A 20669-nucleotide genomic window follows, 5' to 3' on the forward strand; every position below is an offset into this window, starting at 1 on the left:
TCATTAAAAGAGTAACACGTGATATATATATATATATATATATATATATATATATATATATATATATATATAATCGTTTGCAATTCGATTAAATATTTGATATCTGCATAAATATAATTTAGTAAAATTGAAATGAAATTACATAGATATGTACAGCTATCGTTTAACATTTACATACGTATAATCATATTCATTGAATATAAGTGTTTATATATGTATCTTTAGATATTTTTCGTAGGAAATGAAGAGAGAGAGATGCAATGAGAAATTACATAGCTCATCGCGTTCGTTGCACCAGGCCAGCAAATTCTGATACTTTATTGCATGGTCGTAATAAAATCATACATAATTAGGAATGTATAACAATTATAAACTGCACTGCGCCGACTTCATAAATCACCCGGCCACAGAAATGATTTAAAGCCAAACTCTTAAACTTGTGTGGTTTCACAACTGTGATTAAGATCGATGATTATCGTTTATTACGTTTACATAAGGTATAATATGAGTATTTAAAATGAGAAAGGAACGATTGCATGTAATTCACGGACAATCCAACTAAATTATATAGGTACTATTTCCAAGCAATAATAATCGAGATATCCCTTGCTTATCAGCACTCTATATTTCTTTCAAGTGACTCGGAAATAGTGTTCTTTACGTTACACGCGTGTATATACACACTCCCCATTGAATTAATCTAAGCTATATACGATTCAACTGTTAGCTACTATTGAAATTTATGAGCGCAGATCGTATCTTCTTTGGAAATTGATTTAAACCAAATTATAGCACTATTATATACTTTTATTAGGTATTGTATATAGAACGTACTGACAGCGAGAGTTCATTGAAGATCTAAATTATTACAAGTGTTTTCTAAATCATCGATGAGTATGAAAAATATCGTACATATCTAACATAGCATTAAATGGCAATAAAAATATCAACGTTGATGAAATATTAAATAATAGAGATTTTAAAGAAGAAATGTTAACCTACCTAGAAATACCTAGAAACTAAAAATATCTTCATAGTATAATAATAGCAACCGGTACAAATCCACCGACAGTAACGAGTGTCACAATATTGACTAGCAACATAGCAATGTAGTCAACGTTCGACAGTCCGTTAAAATCCCTTTTCATTCTTCAATTAGATCCGCCTCGACTATCGGTACCCGTCTATCATGCTCTCTTCCGAGCGTTTCTGATGTTTCTTGTTTGTGAATCCGTATTTTTTACCATCATCCCTTAATCTTCACTCTTGTTTCAACGCATTGTAGATACGCAAAAATATCTAATTAGAATGATTGCTAAGGATAAGCTTCGTTTGTTCTTCGTTTATTTTAAATTTCTTACTTCGAAGATTTACAAACACTGTTTGTTTATAAAGAAATTTATTGTGAACCTTATACACGCTCATAGCGTCCTTTTTTCTTTGTTACTCACAACTGTCTAAAGGTAACGCTAAAGATATGTTTTTCATTTAAAGAACTGTATAAGTTCTTAAGGAATAATCATACACCTGTATCATTATTTAATAGTAATGATTGTGTGATTCTATTTCTTTTTGTTTCTTAGATTATTATGTTCCAAATGAGATTTATGGGATATTAAACATGTTCGCGAAGAAATTTATGGTGAATTACTCGTTGGAGTTAATGGATAAACAGATAAGTAGGATAGTAGGTAAATAGTACATTACTTCGTACATTACTGCACACTTTGTTGTTATTTATCTAGAACTATTACATATTTGTTTATTTATTTCCTTTTTTATTACCTAATATCTAGCTATCTGAAAAATTGACATTACGCACAAAGTAAGAACAATTAAAAATCTAGTTGGTGATGGATATATCCATCATTCATTGTAGCGAATAATAACCGGGAAAACCGGAAAATTTCTAATGATCGACTAGTTCATATTTTTGTTAGCTCGCGCAACATGACGTCGTGATATTCTCTTCGTTACATGATCTACAGGGTACTAACGCGTCAAAAGATGTTTGTCGAAGTTGCCAGTGGTCAAACACTTTGTCAACATGCCATCGCAAAATCTTGTAATGAGCATTTCACACTCCTTAAAGCCTGTTATTTGCCACATGTTGTGATAAACACTATAATTACACGGTTAGTTTACGACTTTTGAGACGCGAAAATATTATGATATAGCGATAATGGCAAATTACAGGCAAATAAATGTGTTAAAACATCAAAAATATTTTATATTCTCTCTACTTGCGAGCAGTATACGTAGTTAGAAGTATAAATGTATATCGATGCTAAAGAAATCTGTAACAACACGCGCGAACACAAATTTCAATTGTTATAAAAATAATTACTAAAAAATACGAAGTACCAGGATTCCGCTTAATCGCAGAATGAGAAGTAAATATACATATGTCTTCTAAAAGATATTTACTTATGAAAAACAATTAAAAAATGGCAAGTATAAGCGAAACATAGTTAAGGATTCTTTATACCTATGTAATACGATACATACAGTTTATATATTTTTTTTAATCTTCAAGAAATTTCATAATATTTATCTAAGTTGCAGCTGAGATTAACAAAACTACACCGGTTGTAAATGTTTAATACGAAAGTTAAATATTGTTTTCATTGTTGTAAACAAGTGAAAGAGAATTTGAAGTCACTAAGAAAAGATGCTAAGAACTAAGGAAATGCTAAGAATTTCTAGGCTCACAAACTATTTTCCCTAATGGCAATGAGCATTTAAGGACCGCTTGTTGACTGTACCATATTGTATAATTTTCGCTGTCAGAGATTAGGAAAATGTTTGGTCCAAGAAATAGTTTAGTCGGAGTTTAAGATAACTCAATAGGGATACACAGATGCTGGTTCAAGAAGGATGACTCTAGAACATTACCGTTCCAATCAAAAATAGGACGCAATATTGTATACAACATTGCACGGGCAGACTAAATATTCCCTTTGCCTTCTGCTTTGCATTCTTCGTCATCTGGCGTTGGCCTGATAAAAGTTTAAAAGTTTCGAAAGTAACTGTTTCAATAAATCATGAAATTGTGTCAGCATTGACATTTCTACTGCGTAAATGTTTGTCACGTCTTATTTATTTCACGTTTTACTACCTTAATTCGAATGTTAGTGTCTATCCGTAGTTTTAGAGATACAATTACAAAAGTCTAGAGAGAAATTTATTTTATTATTTAGAATACATTGTCGTACACTATGTACATTTCAATATTTTGCAAATTTTTAAATGTACATAGTCTCCTTTACCATTAGTATTCCATCCCAGTGTAATTTAACAACTTTTACTTTCTACGACATCTTTTATAATTCTGTTAGTTTGTTTGCTTAATAGCTTAAAACGAGCTTAGAACCTAACTTAGAACAAAGCATATTTTCCGGCCTTTTGCCAAACTATACATACAATTGTCCTTTGTAAAAGGACCGATGTTTCGTCCGGAAACTTGAGAGAGATAGAAACTGAGAGAAATGGAAAATTTATTATCGCCTATAAAAATGACACTTCGAGTAAGAGTAAACGTTTGATTTACTATTCAGTTGTCGCAATGAACCTTCCATTTAGGAACTTTAAATTCTTCACCTTCCAAAAACAAAAGAAATTTACAAGTAAAGGCGAAGAATTTATTTAGAATTTTCTTCTTCCTTTAATTTATTGTACTAAATTTTTCCGTTTAACAGTTGCTATTTTGAAAAAGAATTCCAACCATATCCTTGATATTTTTTGTCCATATTTCTTCTTGCGTGTAGTTACTAACTATACGCAATTTTGCAGTTATTATATTTTGCAATCATATCATGTTAACGATCAAATCATATTAGCAATCAAGTACAGGATGTACGAAAGAAATCTCGCGCGAAGAAGAACTGAAACGCATACACGTAAGACGAGATAAGAGATAAACGATTTAAAAAGTGACGGCACGTATCTCCGTGCGGTATTACGCGTGCTTAAAAGAGTTTTCAAACCGCTGACATTTGCGTCAATCGTTTCTTTACGCAGATTACGCCTAATCATTGAGAACACAATTAGACAGCGATATTTGCATAACAATGTATATAAGTCGCGGTGACTCGACAGTTTTATTGGGAACGAAATATTAATCTTGCAAGTTAAGAGAAGCGGTGCTTACTGCCCGTTATGTAGATTTATAAGACTGAAACGTAGGATTTGTTAAAAATGCGCTTCATTGGAAAGCAGGAGTATGTGAAAATGCTACAAAAAGTATTGGCGACAGTGTATTTAGTATAGAACGATGTACATATACGTATGAAACGAAGACGAGATAATTTCTTTTTTCATTTATTCCTCTTCCATATTTTTGCACGCGTATGTATAAAGATCACAATTGCGTGAACTTAAAAAAACATTAATTTACGAATACATCTTCCTTTCTTCGCCAAGTTGACTTTAATGATCGGTACCGTAAACATGCCTTTTTCTTTTATAGCGCTATAAACGCTTCTTTGATGAAAGCGTACACAAGCGCTTACAACTGCCCTCCGCATGATGCACTTTATTTATTTCAAGTTTCTCGCCAGTAAATACTTCGATAGATTTTAACATCGAATCAAATTATAAAGTACATTATTCACAATTTAACAATAAATTTAACTCTAAAATTGTGAAGATTTACAACGATGTATGTGTATAATTGTTTCCTCACGATTATATTACTTCTATTTAAACGTTAATTGCTTCTGACACGCCGCATTGTGTCCGCCTCCACTTACCTCTTTATCATAATAATCAAATAATAAATCAAACGAAACATAAAACTATACATTATTATACTAATTTGCGAGATTATAAATTGGCACATAAACTTCGAATGAACGTCATTATCTAGCTTATAAATGGTAAACAAGACAATAGACGGATTATCATCATTTCAATTATTATTATCCTGTTTAGGAACATAAACAAATAAATGCGTCAATTAAAAGATATATTACCCAAAATCGATCAGAATTCATAGATAGCATTACATAGATACATAGATACATTATTTATATGTTTTGATGAATATGAAAAGGCAAAAGATTGAATTAATTACAAACTTAAAAGGAGATCTCCTTGATGACCGAATTAGAAAAGGCGTTAGTACGTTCGAATGCGTTGGTTATCCCAAATTCCATGCAGAACATTTACTTATACTGCAGCGCAGTGGCTGTGAGTCGCAACCTCTTGATTATTGCACCTATGGGAAACATGATGGTACATCAGGGCATCGCAACGTCTCGTAACTTTACATAAAATTAGTACCTAAAAGCCCTTTGTCTTCATGGAGCCCATGAAATAACTGTACTCCTGCGAATATTATACCTGGGCAATCGTTACGTTTAATCGAAATAGATTAATATTATAGAAAATTCGATAAATATAGAAGGATAAAGAAAAAGTCGTACTGATACAGCTTGTGGAAAGAATTGAAACCGTCATTTGGAAAGCGAAGGGGCAAATATCATAAATATCGTTCTCATTTATGATATTTGACTTGCGTGGTTCTCGTGTAAAGTATTGCTCCTGTGTAAAATTTGTATCTAAAGGCCCTTTGTCTTCATGCAGCTCATGAAATGATTATACTCCTGCGAATATTATACCTGGGCAATCGTTACGTTTAATCGAAATAGATTAATATTATAGAAAATTCGATAAATCTAGAAGGATAAAGAAAAAGTCGTACCGATACAGCTTGTGGAAAGAATTGAAACCGTCATTTGGAAAGCGAAGGAGTAAATATCATAAATATCGTTCTCATTTATGATATTTGACTTGCGTGGTTCTCGTGTAAAGTATTGTTCCTGTGTAAAATGTGCACCTGCAAGCTCTTTGCCTTCATGCAGCTCAAGAAATATTTGTACCCCTGATAATATCTTCCTGAAATAAATAATTATTATAGAAAATACGATAAATGTAAGAGGATAAAACAAAAGTCGAAAAGCGAAGAAATAAGTATCATTCTCATTTGTGTTATTTAACTTGTCATTCCTGTGTAAATTATTAATAATATCGTTCTTCGCCGATACAATGCGGCATATATACCTGTTTCCAATAGATGCCGTAAAATTTTATTGCAAACAGTACCATATAAGAAAGGTTTAATACAGATGGAAGTGTGGAAGCTAAATAGTAAAATAATAAATAGCACGAAGTTCGAATTCACATTCCCTAAACGCTTATTATGTATTTGGTATAATCATAAAATGATTATGATCGATTAATAGGCAAATAAATAAATTAACAGAATCTCAACGAAATTTATGGACGTGATTACCAAATCAAGTATCCAAACAATACATTGCACAATATAAATTCCTTTTACGCGTATAAAATTTATAGCTCAGGTAATCGTTATCTAGTAGACTGATCAATCATATCGTTCCAATCATCGATCGAATGAATCAAATAAATCTAAATTATCTTAAAAAATGCATACGATACGCGCCAATATACGTATAAATTATCCAAAGTGGAGTATAGTTATAATTTTTAATTTCAAATGTATTTTTTTTTTAATTTCATTCGCAACAACATAAATTTACATAAAAGTACACAATCTGGTAGTGTAATGAACATATTCGTGCGGACGCACTTTATCGCTGTAGCGTCGTAAATATTAATAAACTGAAAATACCAGACGGCAGGGTACAAAAGATCGTAATAAAAAATATCGGGACAAAAAAATGGTAAGGTCCTTCCAAAAAAACGAAGAAATTCGTAAAAACTACCCGACTACGGAAGAAGATAAGGTACGCTTATTTTTAATGGAGGTTTAGTTCATCGCTTTTCCTTCGTGTACCAAAAGGTACAGGACGTTTTTAAACCGCATTTAAACGGCAGTAATTTTATTGCATGGTAATTACGTCGATCGGTAAAAACTACTGCCGTACCTTCGAGGGACCTTTGTCACCGTACGTGTAGTAAGTCCGGAAAATTTTACGACCGAATTTGCCTGAGCAAATTATCCTAACTTCACTCTAGCAAAAAAAGATAACATTTCGTGCTCCGAAGAAACCCAGGCAGCGTCAGTTGACCATTGAAAAGGTATTAAGCTGAAACCCAAGGCAGCTAAGTACACATTTCGGGAACAAAGATTGGACGACTGCTGGATAATTTCTTGTATGAATTCTTTCAGCATCAAACTGCATTAATTATCGAAATTTCTCGATAGTTTTAATTTACTGCAATCACTCATGAATTACACGTATCGTGACATAAAGCGAAAAATTCGATATAAGGTTTACTGCACAAGGTATAAGGTATATAGATGGCCAGGAATAGATTTGACAACAATGTCAAATGAATTTCAGATGTACAAATAATACGTTCTGGTTGACAGCAGATACAGGTGCAAGATAGGTACAGGAATTACCTTGCTGCGCGCAAGGTACAATAATGAATAGACAGTAAGTGTCGTGCCATCTTGAATATCACGCTAGATTCAATTAGTTATCTAAATTAAGTAATATTCACTTATTTATAATACTTACTTATAAATTATACTTATCTATAATAAGTATTAACTTATTATATGTCGGAGATGAAAGGAAAACCAGAGCCTTCCCTTTGCAATTTTGAGGAAGCCTTCTAATGCTTTAGCCTAGATTTTATCATAACTGTAATTAAGAAATTGTCATTTGTAATTGTTTGATATTTGTGAAAGCGAAAGTGGGTTCGAGGTGACAACTGGTCGCCGAACGTAGCCACGGTCACAGGATAAACGTTTTGCCTGACGAAGGTGTGGATCGGTTGTATCGTTCTCCCTAGAAATCACATAGAATTGTACTTTAGAGATGTCGATATAATTGGACAGACGTTGTATTAGGAATCAATCTCCAGACAGAAACTGCCTAGTAACGGCGTTTGAATCTTTCTCGATGTTTCCAAAGAGTATACAACAAACTTTTGACAGAAATTGCCTAGCAACAACGATTGGAACCTTCTCGATGTCTCCAGCGAGCATATAACAAACAAATGCGGTCGTATAGCGAAAAAGATTTTCATCAGATATTGATTCGTGTGATCGCCTTGGAAAGTGATACATCGAGCAATTTACCGAGTGTCTCAGCAATCGTATTTTTGTGTTTAAAATTATTCTACGCATAGTAAAGAGTTATCCCGTTGACCGTGGATTCGTTTGAACCCCGGAACATTGTTAATAGCGTTAATTAAATTCATTATTCGTAAAACCTATCGATCGTTAATCTCATTATTCGTTAAATTTATTATTCGTAAGACATATTATTCGTTCCTCTTATTGTTCGTTAAACTTATTATTTTTTAATCTAATTATTAGTTAAACTTATCGTTTGTTAATCTTATCATTTATTAAGCTCATTATTCATAATATTTTGTAAAATCTTGTTTATTCGCGTAAATATATTCTCTGTTTCGTAAAACAATGGCTAATTCAAACGAAGAATCATTACGCGCCTTAAATCCTAATGATAACCCGACATATAAATAATCAGCCATGTCACTGCGCCACGCCAGAAAAATTATTGAAAATTCTCAACGCGAGAATTGATTGTAATTTTTATAAATGAATAAAAAAAAAAAATTCTTGAATATCTATTCCATCGTACAAATTAACCTGAGCAATAAATTCGTTTCTTGCGAAACACGTTACAGAAATTATTTGAAAACTGTAAGAATACACGTATCTGGGTTGCTTGATGAAAGATAGGATATATTTTTATAAAAGAAATGAGATAAATGAGTTATTTGTTAGATAAATGAGATGGATTATGTATGAAACTAATAACATGTTCATATGCTCTCTTAAGAAAACGTGTACGAAATTATTATTTAGGTTAGGATATCCTATATATATAGGTATAAATATGTACATAACATATAGTACGATTTCTATTATATAGGTATGTATAATATAAAGTTAGATTCGATCCGGAGCTTGTAATAAGACTGTCCACGTTAATTTATATCCGCGTTTTATATTTCGAGTTTGATAATATATCCATGAACCGCGAGCTAGAGGTCATTGGGGATTCGATCATTTGACTCCGCCTATGAGGGCACAGATATTGGAGCACCTCTTTATCTTGTTTAACGTTCGTATGAATGCAACAGCACGGGAATTTCCAGGATAGGTTGTCCGAAGTTGAAGGCATGCCTTGGAACAACCGGTTCGACCACTCTCCAACGAAACCAGGACCCGTTCTTTCGAATAGAATCTTATGGTGGTGAAAGATCGAAGACGAGGATTTCAAGATGGTAGACAAGTCTTGAATCGTCGGTTCGATTTTGTCGAGCCTTCATCTATGAAGACTGATCTATTTTTAAATATGATGGAATATTTTTGCGATCCATGTGGATATTTATAAATTTTAGATATGTATAGGAACCATGATACTAAAATAACATTTTTACTCGTGATAAAGAAATTGGAAATTTCAAAATTGTTGATTTATATATAAATTGTATTAAATAATATAGAAATCGAATTTTGCATTGTAGATTCGTGAAGTTTGATTGTTACATATCTAGCTTTACTTCCATCTTCATCTTTTTCTACTTCATGACATTAAACTTATTAAAATACTTTTAGTCTTAATTTCTTATTATATTCTTACTTATAATCTTATATATAGTATTTACAATCTTTTTTTGTTAAATCCTTCATTTCCTTTACAAAGTATGCATTTATTTTAATAAAGTGAAACCACAGCCATCCTAATAGTTTATCATAGAGTAACAAATATTAGCAGCTATCTGTAACAATAAATTAATATTAATATGTGTTTGAATGAATCTTTTCAAATTCGTGGAATATTTGTACATAGCGAACCAATCAGCATCATTCGAACACCGTCGAATATTGACGACGCCGTACGAAGTTGGCCGAAACCAGGTTCGTAGCGGTGATAAGAAAATGAGCGGCAAAACCCTGCGCCGTACCAGCATACAAGTTTTTGATCATTTTCGCATGACAGGAGTTGATTTGGTTTCATCGTTTATTGTGAATATGTACCTAAAACTGTATTCTTGGACTCAATAAACTTTAAATCTCCCCTCTTAAATAAAAAAAAAAAGAGTTGATTTGGCTCTATCGATCAAACAGCAGGATCAAATCGTTGCAGAATTACATAATTACACAAATTATTGTACAGAAAATAATGAATTTATTGTACAATTATACGGTTACTGCAAATTGACGAAGCATTTAATTGTTTAAAATCCCACCAACATCCACAATCCTCAAATCCTTTTTAACTTCCATTAGTCGAAGGAATAAGTTATAAAAAATGAATTGATAAAATTGGTGAATATTAAGAGAATAAAAGAGCATAAAAAGTATTCGAAACCTTCTGAAATTCCTGGAAATGGTATCATTTTTCAAGAAAATTTAAAAGCGAAAAATTTTAAAAAGATAGGGAGTATACAATCTTGAAGATGGTAACAATGTGTCGATAATTCTTGGAATTTGATGTCAATTTTCAGAATTTTCGATAGTTATTTCGCGGATATTTTTTTATACAATTCTGCTTAAAATTCCATGTGTTCTTAACTAATTTTTTCACTAGTTTCAATTCATTTTATTTATTGCTTATCCTACTTCACTTAACTACCTATTAGTTCCTACTTCAACCACTGCTGGCGGTGCAATCTTATTCTATACTCAGTCGATAACGTCGAAAGTAATGCTTAAATGGTAAAACATTCGCAAGTTAATAAATAAAAGAAATCGCAAAACTTCAAAGTTTGAGATAAACAGACAGAAAAGGTGGGTTATAGAATATATATAGAATTGTAAAGAAAACAATTTATGCAAATATAACATTTTTTTATTTTATAAACGCAGAACAAACGACGCAGGTCATTACAAAAATAAGATTACAAAATATAATATTTCACTTAAACACAGTACGTAATTATTGCGCGTACAAACGATAATAATATTAGTGTTTAATGATTACAAAATGTATGTCGAATCAGCCAGTATTACAGACGCATTCGCACATCTTTTATTTTCTTTCTGCGCTCTTGTAATTATTCAATAACTACTAGATTACCTTTCACACTTTTTTCGTTAAGAAATTTTTATGAAATCTCAACTTACTAATAAATGCTTTTTTGAATATCCAAACATTTGTTCTTTCCGTTTTTTTTTTTTTTTTGGACATAACAAAGATTAGATGGCTGAATTTTTCATTCACAGCACAGTTATTATGTTTTTCTTAACCCTTAACAAAAGTACTTTTTATTCAAAATGTCTACTTTTTAAAAGTAAACTTGCTCCTTTCTTTTATTGCTATTTATATGTATATATCTTAATCGAATCATTCAATCAAAAAAAAAAAATAATAATAAGATTAATGGCGATAATGTAACTTAAAATTTTTAAATGAAACATCTTTTTAATATTTAATTTACATAAAATATTTAAATTCACTTATTTATGTAAATTTAAACATGCTAAAGTGCAATCAATTTTCTAGGAAGAAAAATAAAGAAAAAATACTTAAGTATAAATATATCAATAACAAATAACTAAATATATCTGCAGAAATGCGATAAGAATCATTGAGTTTACAACTCACTTCATTTCTTGTTAAGGGTTAAATGAGTCTCTTTATTTCGATTAATAAAGAAACAGAGAGCCAAATTCAGATTCTACCAATCCCGCCCTCCCAGATACATACAAATGGAAAAATTTTTATATTTTGGGAGTATAAAACGTTGTTTAAAATCATTTTACTTTTCAACGATTCTTACACGTAATACGATATTTACGTTATATCTATATATGTATATATCTATGCGAACCATTTAGAACAACTCTTTTAGTTCTGATAAGTTGTTCGCGTAAGGATGCTCAGGCCTATGTGTAAGATCATAATTTGCATTGTAGAAATGAGAAAATGAGAGAAATAAGAAGAAACAAAGGGTATAACAGCGTTAGGAATATATACCTTTGAAGGATGTTTAAGCACTCCATTCCAAACGATTCGTTTATACTTTCAATTCTTTACGAAACAGCACTATTACACGTTACGATGAGTTCAGACTTTTGCCTGCCAATGCAGCTGCCTTAGAAAGTACTATTTGGATGTCAACCGAAGGAAAATTCTAAAACAAAATCAGAATAAACATTGCTACATTAAATTCAATAATATTTCGAAGGATATCTTACTGAAAATAATTTTTTCGTTTAAGTGCAAAAGGTATACGTACATTCAGTTTTAATTTTCTATGTGGTATAAAGGAAATATAACTTACTTGTAAAAGTTTAACATTTGTAGCAAAGTCTCCAGCAAGTAATTGGTCCCTCAAGAGTCTGAAAATTTTCACATGCTTAAATTATATTCATATTTGGGACTAAAATTTATTGCAACAAAAGATACTTACAAAATCATGGCACAGCAAATATGTATCAAAAAACTGAATCTATTCTCGTCAGCAAAAAGAGAATCCCAAATTCTCATGACATCGGGTAATGGAAATTCTTGTGAGAGAAGAAGCGTTAGCCATCTAGAGAGAGGATAATTTTTATTTATAAAAATAATAATTTCTAAAAAAAGAAAATTATTTCTATTAGCTTACCTGAAGCTATAGTATTGTGGACATAATTCTTGTTGATGCAAACGCATCCAAACTTCAGGATCATTAACTTTGACTTGAGTTGTGAGCTTACCCATCATCGAATTTATTCCAAACTCAGCTTCATCCAGTGATTTTATAAAAAAGTCACGAATCTCACTCATCAGATTGGTGAAGCAAAAAAATGTATCTGCTTCTGCATGTTCTATAAGAAATATGTAAATGTGAAATATAAAGAATTTAAAAGTGTATTTTTCAATGATTACCTCTCCAGTTTTGGTCAGGGTCACAAGCAAATGCGTGATATATAGGTCCAACAATTTCATTCATACCCTGTACATATCCTTGTCCTGGATTTAATTTGGCATACAGAAAGAGTATCCTTTCTAAAACTTCCCAATGAGCTTCACCACCTTCCGCTAGTGGTGCATAATCTTCTGTAGCTTTTCTAATAGATACTGCTATCTATAGGTAAACAAATGAAGTTTTTTCACAACACTAATTTAAGATATGAAATTGAAGTAGTTAAACGGCGTTACCTGCTGCTTTCCATCCGCAATAAAGCATAAGAATCAACATTAATACCATTTTTTATTTATAGTATCATTAAATATGAAATACCTTAGTGATACCCAGTCCCTTTCTCTCTACATTTGCACTTCTTAAAACAGTATGTTGCACTCTATGATGTAAACGTCTCTGTCCATTAGCATTTACAATCTCTTTACGTGGATAATCGGTGCCTTGTTGGAAGAACGATATATCTGGACATAATCTCCTACAAATATAATTCATTATATTTCTAACACATAAGAAACTGTTACATCATATGGTCAAAAACATACCTAACATCTTTGTCTATTTGTAGAAGAACTTCATTATCCTTAAAGTAAGTTTGCCACTTACTATCAGGATTTAAATTTAACGGATGATCGTGAAGTGTAACATCTACTCTTTCTCCATCACTATTTGCTTCACCTGGCGTGACAATGAGATCCTCTGCAATGCCAATTTCATTACTATTTCATTATTTGTACCTTTATGATCGAAAATCACAGGTGAAAAACATCATGAGTTACATTTTATTTATATATTATATATATATATATATTTATCTTTTATAGAAGAACAATAAAATTCAATATGCTGTTAATTAAATTCACATCAGAACTATCTTTCCATCTGAGTTTGGTATTAACTTATCATATTTTTCCATGTGATCTTTAACTGTAAACCAAATAAGAGAAACAAACTGTACCAATAAACGTTTTATAAAGCGTTCTTTTACGAATAAGCGTTTCTGACCAACTGGCTCTTGTTGAAGGTAGATAATTTAATAAAAGTTTCCAGCATAGAGGTCTCAAACCTCCTTCATCCGGTATTCCTGTAAATAATTGACCATCAATTAGTAAGCTTTTCTAATCCATCCATTTATTACAATATCCACTGTGACACACAAAGAAGATTAAAAGATATATATATATATATACACACATATATAAAACACATACCATGGAAGCATAATCGTTTGAGATTAATGAGATCTATTTCTTCAGCGTTTAGTGCATCATCGAATTCATATAATCTAAAGAAGAAACAAGCATATATAACTGAAAATTTTTCAAATCAACTAAGATTTCCTAATATAATTACCTTTTTCTTAAAATACTCATGGTGACTGTGCGCGGCACATGCGGTGCTTAACAAGAAATCCACTATGTTCTTATCGGCATTCAATAGGCATGTGGGCGTAGAGCAATACCCACTTCTTACATTATTGTCAGTGGCCGGCCAGATTGACAGGCAAACTAACCGCCATTTTTCCTGTTACGCACTGATCGACCGCTTACATCAAACAATGATTCAAGGGTCTCGTATTAGGGTGTGGAATAATCTTTCTTATCATAGCAATATGGCACTTTATACTCGTGACTTCGTAACTACAAGCACGTGAACTACAGTTTCTGCACAATCTACTCGCAGTCGTGGTGGCGGGATAGCGACGGGTAACAAGGGGAAAATACAGGTGTGGAAATCGCTCTACAAACGGGACTACGTGAAAGTTGTAGTACGCGTATAGTGTTACAAAAGCCTTATAGGTTTTCTTAAAATGGATTTTCGTTTTTTAAATATCTTGGCTTAAACTTTATATGGACCGAGTAACTCAGATATATGACACACATGCCTCAAAACGTACTGTAGCTATAATGCTACAATACGTATTTACTACGCGGTTGGTCCGGGTTCAAATCCGGCAGAAGGTTTACTAATTCTCATTTATTTTTCTACTTTTTTGTTTTCTTTCGTTTCTCTTTTTTACGAATCTTACCATGGAAATATTATATATTACGTATTATATATATTTATAAACATTATATACTGTATTACATATTACATATTATATACCACATATTATACATTATTTTACACAAATTTCAAACTTGAAAATGCATTTATAACCTAACATATTATCCTAATCGCCTCATTCACAAGTGTACATATATTATTAAATGATAAAAAAAAAATAGATAAAATGTAAACTTCTGCTGGATTCGAATCCGAACTAGCAGCTTTCTAAGAAACTATCATAACGTTATACTATTACTATTGGGTTGTCCGGAATGCTCGTTCCGATTTACATTTCGATTCAATATACATTCATTGAATTATATAGATGGCATTTTGTTCCACAACTTTTCTTGGCAACTTTCTGGCAACTCTTTGGAACTTTCTGGGCAATCAAATAGTTTACAATATGAGACTTGAAGCTAAGACAAAGACGAATTAGGACTAAATATTATCAATAATTAAAGATTATAATCAAATCTAATCGAAGAATATAATCAACTATATATAAATCAATACTAATATAAATATATCAATAACTAAGCCTAAATACTATCAAAGACATACAAACTATAGTAAACACACATATACTTATTATGTTAGTCTACATATATAGTAATTGCCATATACAGTTGTATAATATGTATTTATGCGCAGAGCATACATAATTCTATTGAGTACATTGCTTGTCGCCTGTGGTTTAGGTCAATCATCAATAAAGGTTGGTATTCTTCCTATAATTGTCGCAATAACCAATGTCTGAAGTCGAACAGAATAGTTGTTCAGTTCGTGAAGTATTCTTTTGTCTTGTAGTTTTCGATTGTGATGGTAAATTAGAAGCATATTTTCTGAATCTTGAATCAGACCTTGCGCCTCTAAATGTACGAATTTTTCGGTCGATGTGTATCCAGTTTATTTTGTAATTTCGAAGTATTAAGGGTAGGTGGAACTAAACATTAAACTGTTATCTTCGATGTCTCTTACTTTGGTCCGGTGGTTTCTAATTATTTTCAGTATGAGGAGGTCAATTCTTATGATATTAGCTTTGTCGTGTAGATCGCCTTTGTTAACATATTTTGTATCAACCTTTGCCCGTGATTTCATTTACGTGGGCCTTTGTGAGTTTGATGGATATTTATTATATTTGTTTTATTGTATTTGTTTTTTGCCATCTGTAGACAAGGCCACTATCTCACGCAATATCTGATACTACGTCCAGGTCAATTAGTACTGCCCGAAGCATTGATTTATATTGTTTGCCCAATAAATGTCAAATGTAAACTGTGTTGTGCTTGAAACTGTGCCGAGTTTCGAGGATTATGTTGTGCTTATGGTAGATTAGTTACATAATGAGCTTATTGGTTTCAATTTATTTTGGTGGAATTGTGGCTTAGAATACTCTGCTTATTTTCAGGTAATAAACAAATAGCACGATCATCCGATAAGATCATCTTCTTGCAGAGGATTCATGGGGAGAGATTTGCAGTTTTCCATGTTCTAGGAAAGTATTTCAGATTTAAACAGTTGTTGAATGATACTGTGTAGTGGTTTGTTAATGTTAACTACAGCTGGCACATGGTGCCATTTCAAATGCGATTTCCGCAACTGTGACTCCCTCTTGTAAGTATTTAATCAAATGATTCTCCCAACGAAATAGCCAACCTACATACTGGTACACCAACAGGACGAGAGAACTCATAGATACTCAACATACTGACTCAACTGTTTCACATTTTTCGCAAGTGAATGTGGCTGATCTGTAACGTGCAGATGCATACATACATCCACACACATACGTGTACACATATACGCGTACATACATTCGATGGATACGAAAGTACAATGGAGACGAAACTGTTAATGTGGTAAGTTCATAGGGCATGAAGAAAGAGGCCAAGTGATGACTGCAGGGTCATTAACACAGCTATCTTTTCGTTCGAAGAAGCAAACAGCTGCGAGAATTTGATGATAGAAATAATTTTATGGCGCACATTTCCGTAATTAAAAGGCTATTTCTAAGTCAACGCTTTTAATTTTCCATGTTTATCGTGTTCTCAATAGCTGAGTCATAATAGTCCCAATAGTTATATTGACTTGTCAATCCTAATCGAAGTTCGTTCGAGTATCACTAGAACTTGTACAGAACCTGTATATTCTTTTTTTTTATTTATTTATTTACATTTTACAATTTGTCCAGTAGGACATTTGGTAAAATATTATAGCTTAGTGGTATAATAATATAACATGTGGATGGCTACCCCTAGTGGGATACCATCTTCGAATTTGATTGATTTATTTCTTTAGTGTGGTGAGTGTTTGTTTGTTAGGTTATGTCCTTTGTGAGATCTGTTGGGCGTTTCCTTTTCGATCTTCTTTTTATTTGTATATTCTTGGTAGCATTACTCGCACTTTTCTTGCCAAAGATCAGGGTAGTAAACAATGTGTAACGCACGAACATTCTGATCAGGCACTTTCGTTTTGAGACTTGCTAGACATCGAATTCAGCAATGTCATTCTCGTGCGAGCTTTTTAGAGCTCCAAGCAGTCGTAGCAGTAGAGTAAATTAGTCTCTCGGTAGTCAGAGAGAACAGTCTCGAATCGCTAACGTCATGAAGCAGTTTCCGAGGAGCTTGATATCGTAGATTAATTTACTCAGTCGGTAACGTTAGACGAAGCAACGGATCCTCAAGACATACTAAATGTATTAAGTTTAATGCAGAATATATTAATGATGAAGATAGGTAAAGAGAGATGAGGAATTAAGTAAATAAATATTAAATTCAGATGTTAGGGGCAAAAGGGAAAGAAAACACGATAGTAGATAATACAGAGACAAACTTAACTGCGCATAGGAGAACGATATATTTAACATTCACGATTTTGAATTTTGATTTTGAATAATGTGCAGACAAATTAATGAAAAACTATAACCTGGACAATAAAGTGAACTCTGTCAGGCGCTTTTAGATTGTCGTGTAGAAATGAGAACATAAAAATTCTTTAGATTTTTGTCTGGTCGGTTTTGTGCGATCAATAAAATGTATGTCACATCATTTGAGAAAATTTCTCACAATTCGTATCATACAATATGCCGTTTAGATACAAATAAATTCCGTAATGTAGCAAAGTTTCTTTGCTCACTTACTATTTACTGATTCTATATCGTGGTAAGTATTATCTCGTATGAAATTAATCCGATAAATTCCAACAGGATATTCATCAAAATTTTATTTCAGGAACTTACCGAATACGTGCGAGTATCTGAACTTTAATCAAAGTGTGAAATACATTACGTTAAATCATACATTTGAAGGTTTGTTATCGCAATAAATCCGTTTGTTTCAGTGGTCTCGCAGATGATCTAAGGATGCATTTGAATAAAGTAGAATTTGTACAACAAAGATAAGTAATAAATATTTTTACCTTTTATTAATTCATATTGTTAGTATATTTATCGCACCACACATCCGTACATTATTCAATGTCTTTCGGATATGTAATGTACATAGTATAGTCCTACAATCCTATATTGCAACAAGTACATAAAATATAATGCAATACAAAAAACAGAACAATATACTATAATATATAGGTAATATTCGGATAACCGTATAGCCATGTTTCTTGTGTTTGGTTGGCTCTTCCTCCCCAATTTTCCGTGCTGTGGCTCCTTACTTATTCTTTCCAGAAAATTTTCTTCTCATATATTCGATGATTTATATACAACAACTTGTAGGGATGTATATTTGTAAATATCATTGAAATATAGATTTTAGGGGAAGAAGATTATCGTAAGGAGTTATGAGATTATTGTATGAAGGATGTAAACATACATATAGTTGACTTGTAATTTGATATATGATGCATACGCATATATACATATACACGTATGTATATACATATATATGTATTTAAGGAAAGAATGTTAAACATTTTTTTGGAGATTTGTCGTATTCAGCCAACAGCTTTTCGCAGGATTTTCGCGTGCTTCTTCATATTCTGCTAATATGGAATAAATCATTGGGAGTAGGATAAGAAAGACAAGAGACGGGCTAACATTGTTTATTACTTTTTGTATTCAAGGTATCTCGAATGAATTATTACAAGCAATAATATAATCAAAGGTAATGAATAAAAAGCGATGAAACTAAACAATCAGACGTTACACCTCACTCGTTATTGGTCACAATTATCTCATTCTCGAATGATTGATTTTATTTCGCATTTTTACTGTTCTTCTCTCACGCGCTCTCTCTCTCTCTCTCTCTCTCTCCATTTAATAATTTGTACTTCTCTATTGGCGCAATCCCTTGCCTCTCTATAGTCTCTAAGAAACCGGTTGATTGCTTCACCAACGTCGACAGATTTGCGAGGTTTTACTATACGTTATCTTTACGACGATAATAATGTCGATGAAACGATGCGACTCGATTTTGTATTTATTACCAGTCTTCGGCATCTCTCAAAACGCGTATTCTATCGCACGAATAATATAAAAAGAAAAAGGAAGAAAAAAAGAAATAGGAAATATTAAATAAAACGAAAAATACAGTAAAAGATCATGGACAATGATTACTTAGGAATAAAAGATACAAATTCTATTTCGTTGATTGAGAAAGGAAATTTCTCGTTTAGAATCTAAAGAGAAACTCCTTTAGAATCTAGAATGTAGTAGAAAATTAACGGAAGAAATCGGAGTGAAAAAGCATTCGAAAGTTTGAGGCGGCTATTTTCCTGTTGAGATCATTTTTTCTTGTCTCGTTCATAGTACGCGTGATTCCATTTGTATGCACGCGTGCATACGCATCTGAACAAGAACAGGGGGTGGTTAAGTCCGGAAAACTAAATTGAGTCACATCGTTACGAAGATCATTACGTTTAACGACGACAAATTAGTCGTCGTTTACATCAACGCGTTCGATTCAATAAAATCTGGTTGATTAACAGTAAAATGAACGTGTTTTAGTCGTAATAATTCTTTTTCTTTTTTTTTAGTCCATAATTACATACCGTCGTTCTAAATGGATGGTTATTCTGGGAATATACAAAGTACGTAGAAAAAGAAGGGAAAGTAAAACGTTTCCGTTTTTACCTATGAATTAAAATGCTCCACCTTTGTAAATATGTGAACGTATCTCGCGTAATAGCTAGAATTACGTACTGGCGGTTTTAAAGCGAGTCCTCTCGGGGAAGCGGCAAATTTCTATGCGTGGGCATAACCAGTGCAGTCATTCGAGGGAATTCCTGACGAAGGTTCACGAGGTTCGTACTTCTCACACTCTGCATATATCCTTCTTCCGACTTTTATTTCTTCATTCAAATAAAATTAATTTTTCAGAAGTCGTTCTTACAGTATCGACTCCCTGCGTATTTTTAAAACTTTTTTATTCAAATATAAGTTTAAAAATTCAAAGTGAAATTACGTTTTCATACATAAAATTTTAAATCTTGCAGCTTCATTAAAAGAAGACGACCAGTAAACAGATTTTAAAGATTATTTGAATACCAGAATGGAGAAGAATGTGTGAACAGTCGACAGTGTGAAAGTGTTGTGAGACAAAAGTCAAGCCTTGTATCTTCGCGTGAAAAATATTTCGGCAAAATACACACAGTAATTTCTTGGACACGGCTTAAAACCGCCGGTAGAATCGATGGATACCGCCGGGTTAATATTCCTTTACTTTTAATCATAATGTATCGTTACAATGTTCGTATAACAATAAAGCAATATGCAAATAGTA

At 32.3% G+C, this 20669-nt stretch overlaps 1 protein-coding gene and 1 long non-coding RNA gene across 5 annotated transcripts; one reads left to right on the top strand and one right to left on the bottom strand.

The window, feature by feature from the left end:
• Positions 1-11368: 11368 nt before the first annotated feature.
• Positions 11369-14575, bottom strand: LOC117233013 (TBC1 domain family member 13). 4 transcript variants are annotated; one of them, XR_004493251.1, is made up of 12 exons: positions 14236-14575; positions 14094-14167; positions 13841-13966; positions 13428-13581; positions 13204-13360; positions 13122-13127; positions 12849-13047; positions 12586-12787; positions 12391-12513; positions 12262-12319; positions 11955-12111; positions 11833-11863 (listed from the first exon to the last, which is right to left on the bottom strand). XR_004493251.1 is itself a non-coding variant. In XM_033492847.1 (11 exons), exons 1-11 carry the CDS (start codon positions 14253-14255, stop codon positions 12034-12036), a joined length of 1197 nt encoding a protein of 398 aa, XP_033348738.1. In that variant the 5' UTR covers positions 14256-14575; the 3' UTR covers positions 11369-12033. The 4 variants fall into 4 exon arrangements, 3 of the variants coding, with proteins under 3 accessions (XP_033348738.1, XP_033348739.1, XP_033348740.1); XM_033492847.1 differs by having other exon boundaries at positions 11369-12111; XM_033492848.1 differs by having other exon boundaries at positions 11797-12111; positions 13122-13124.
• A 5530-nt stretch (positions 14576-20105) lies between these two features.
• LOC117233014 lies at positions 20106-20669 on the top strand. The gene is made up of 2 exons (XR_004493252.1): positions 20106-20190; positions 20383-20669. It is a non-coding gene; the product is annotated as an uncharacterized LOC117233014 (long non-coding RNA).

Source organism: Bombus vosnesenskii, unplaced genomic scaffold (assembly GCF_011952255.1).
Source record: "Bombus vosnesenskii isolate JDL3184/JDL3185 unplaced genomic scaffold, Bvos_JDL3184-5_v1.1 scf7180000013294, whole genome shotgun sequence".
NCBI lineage: Eukaryota > Metazoa > Arthropoda > Insecta > Hymenoptera > Apidae > Bombus > Bombus vosnesenskii.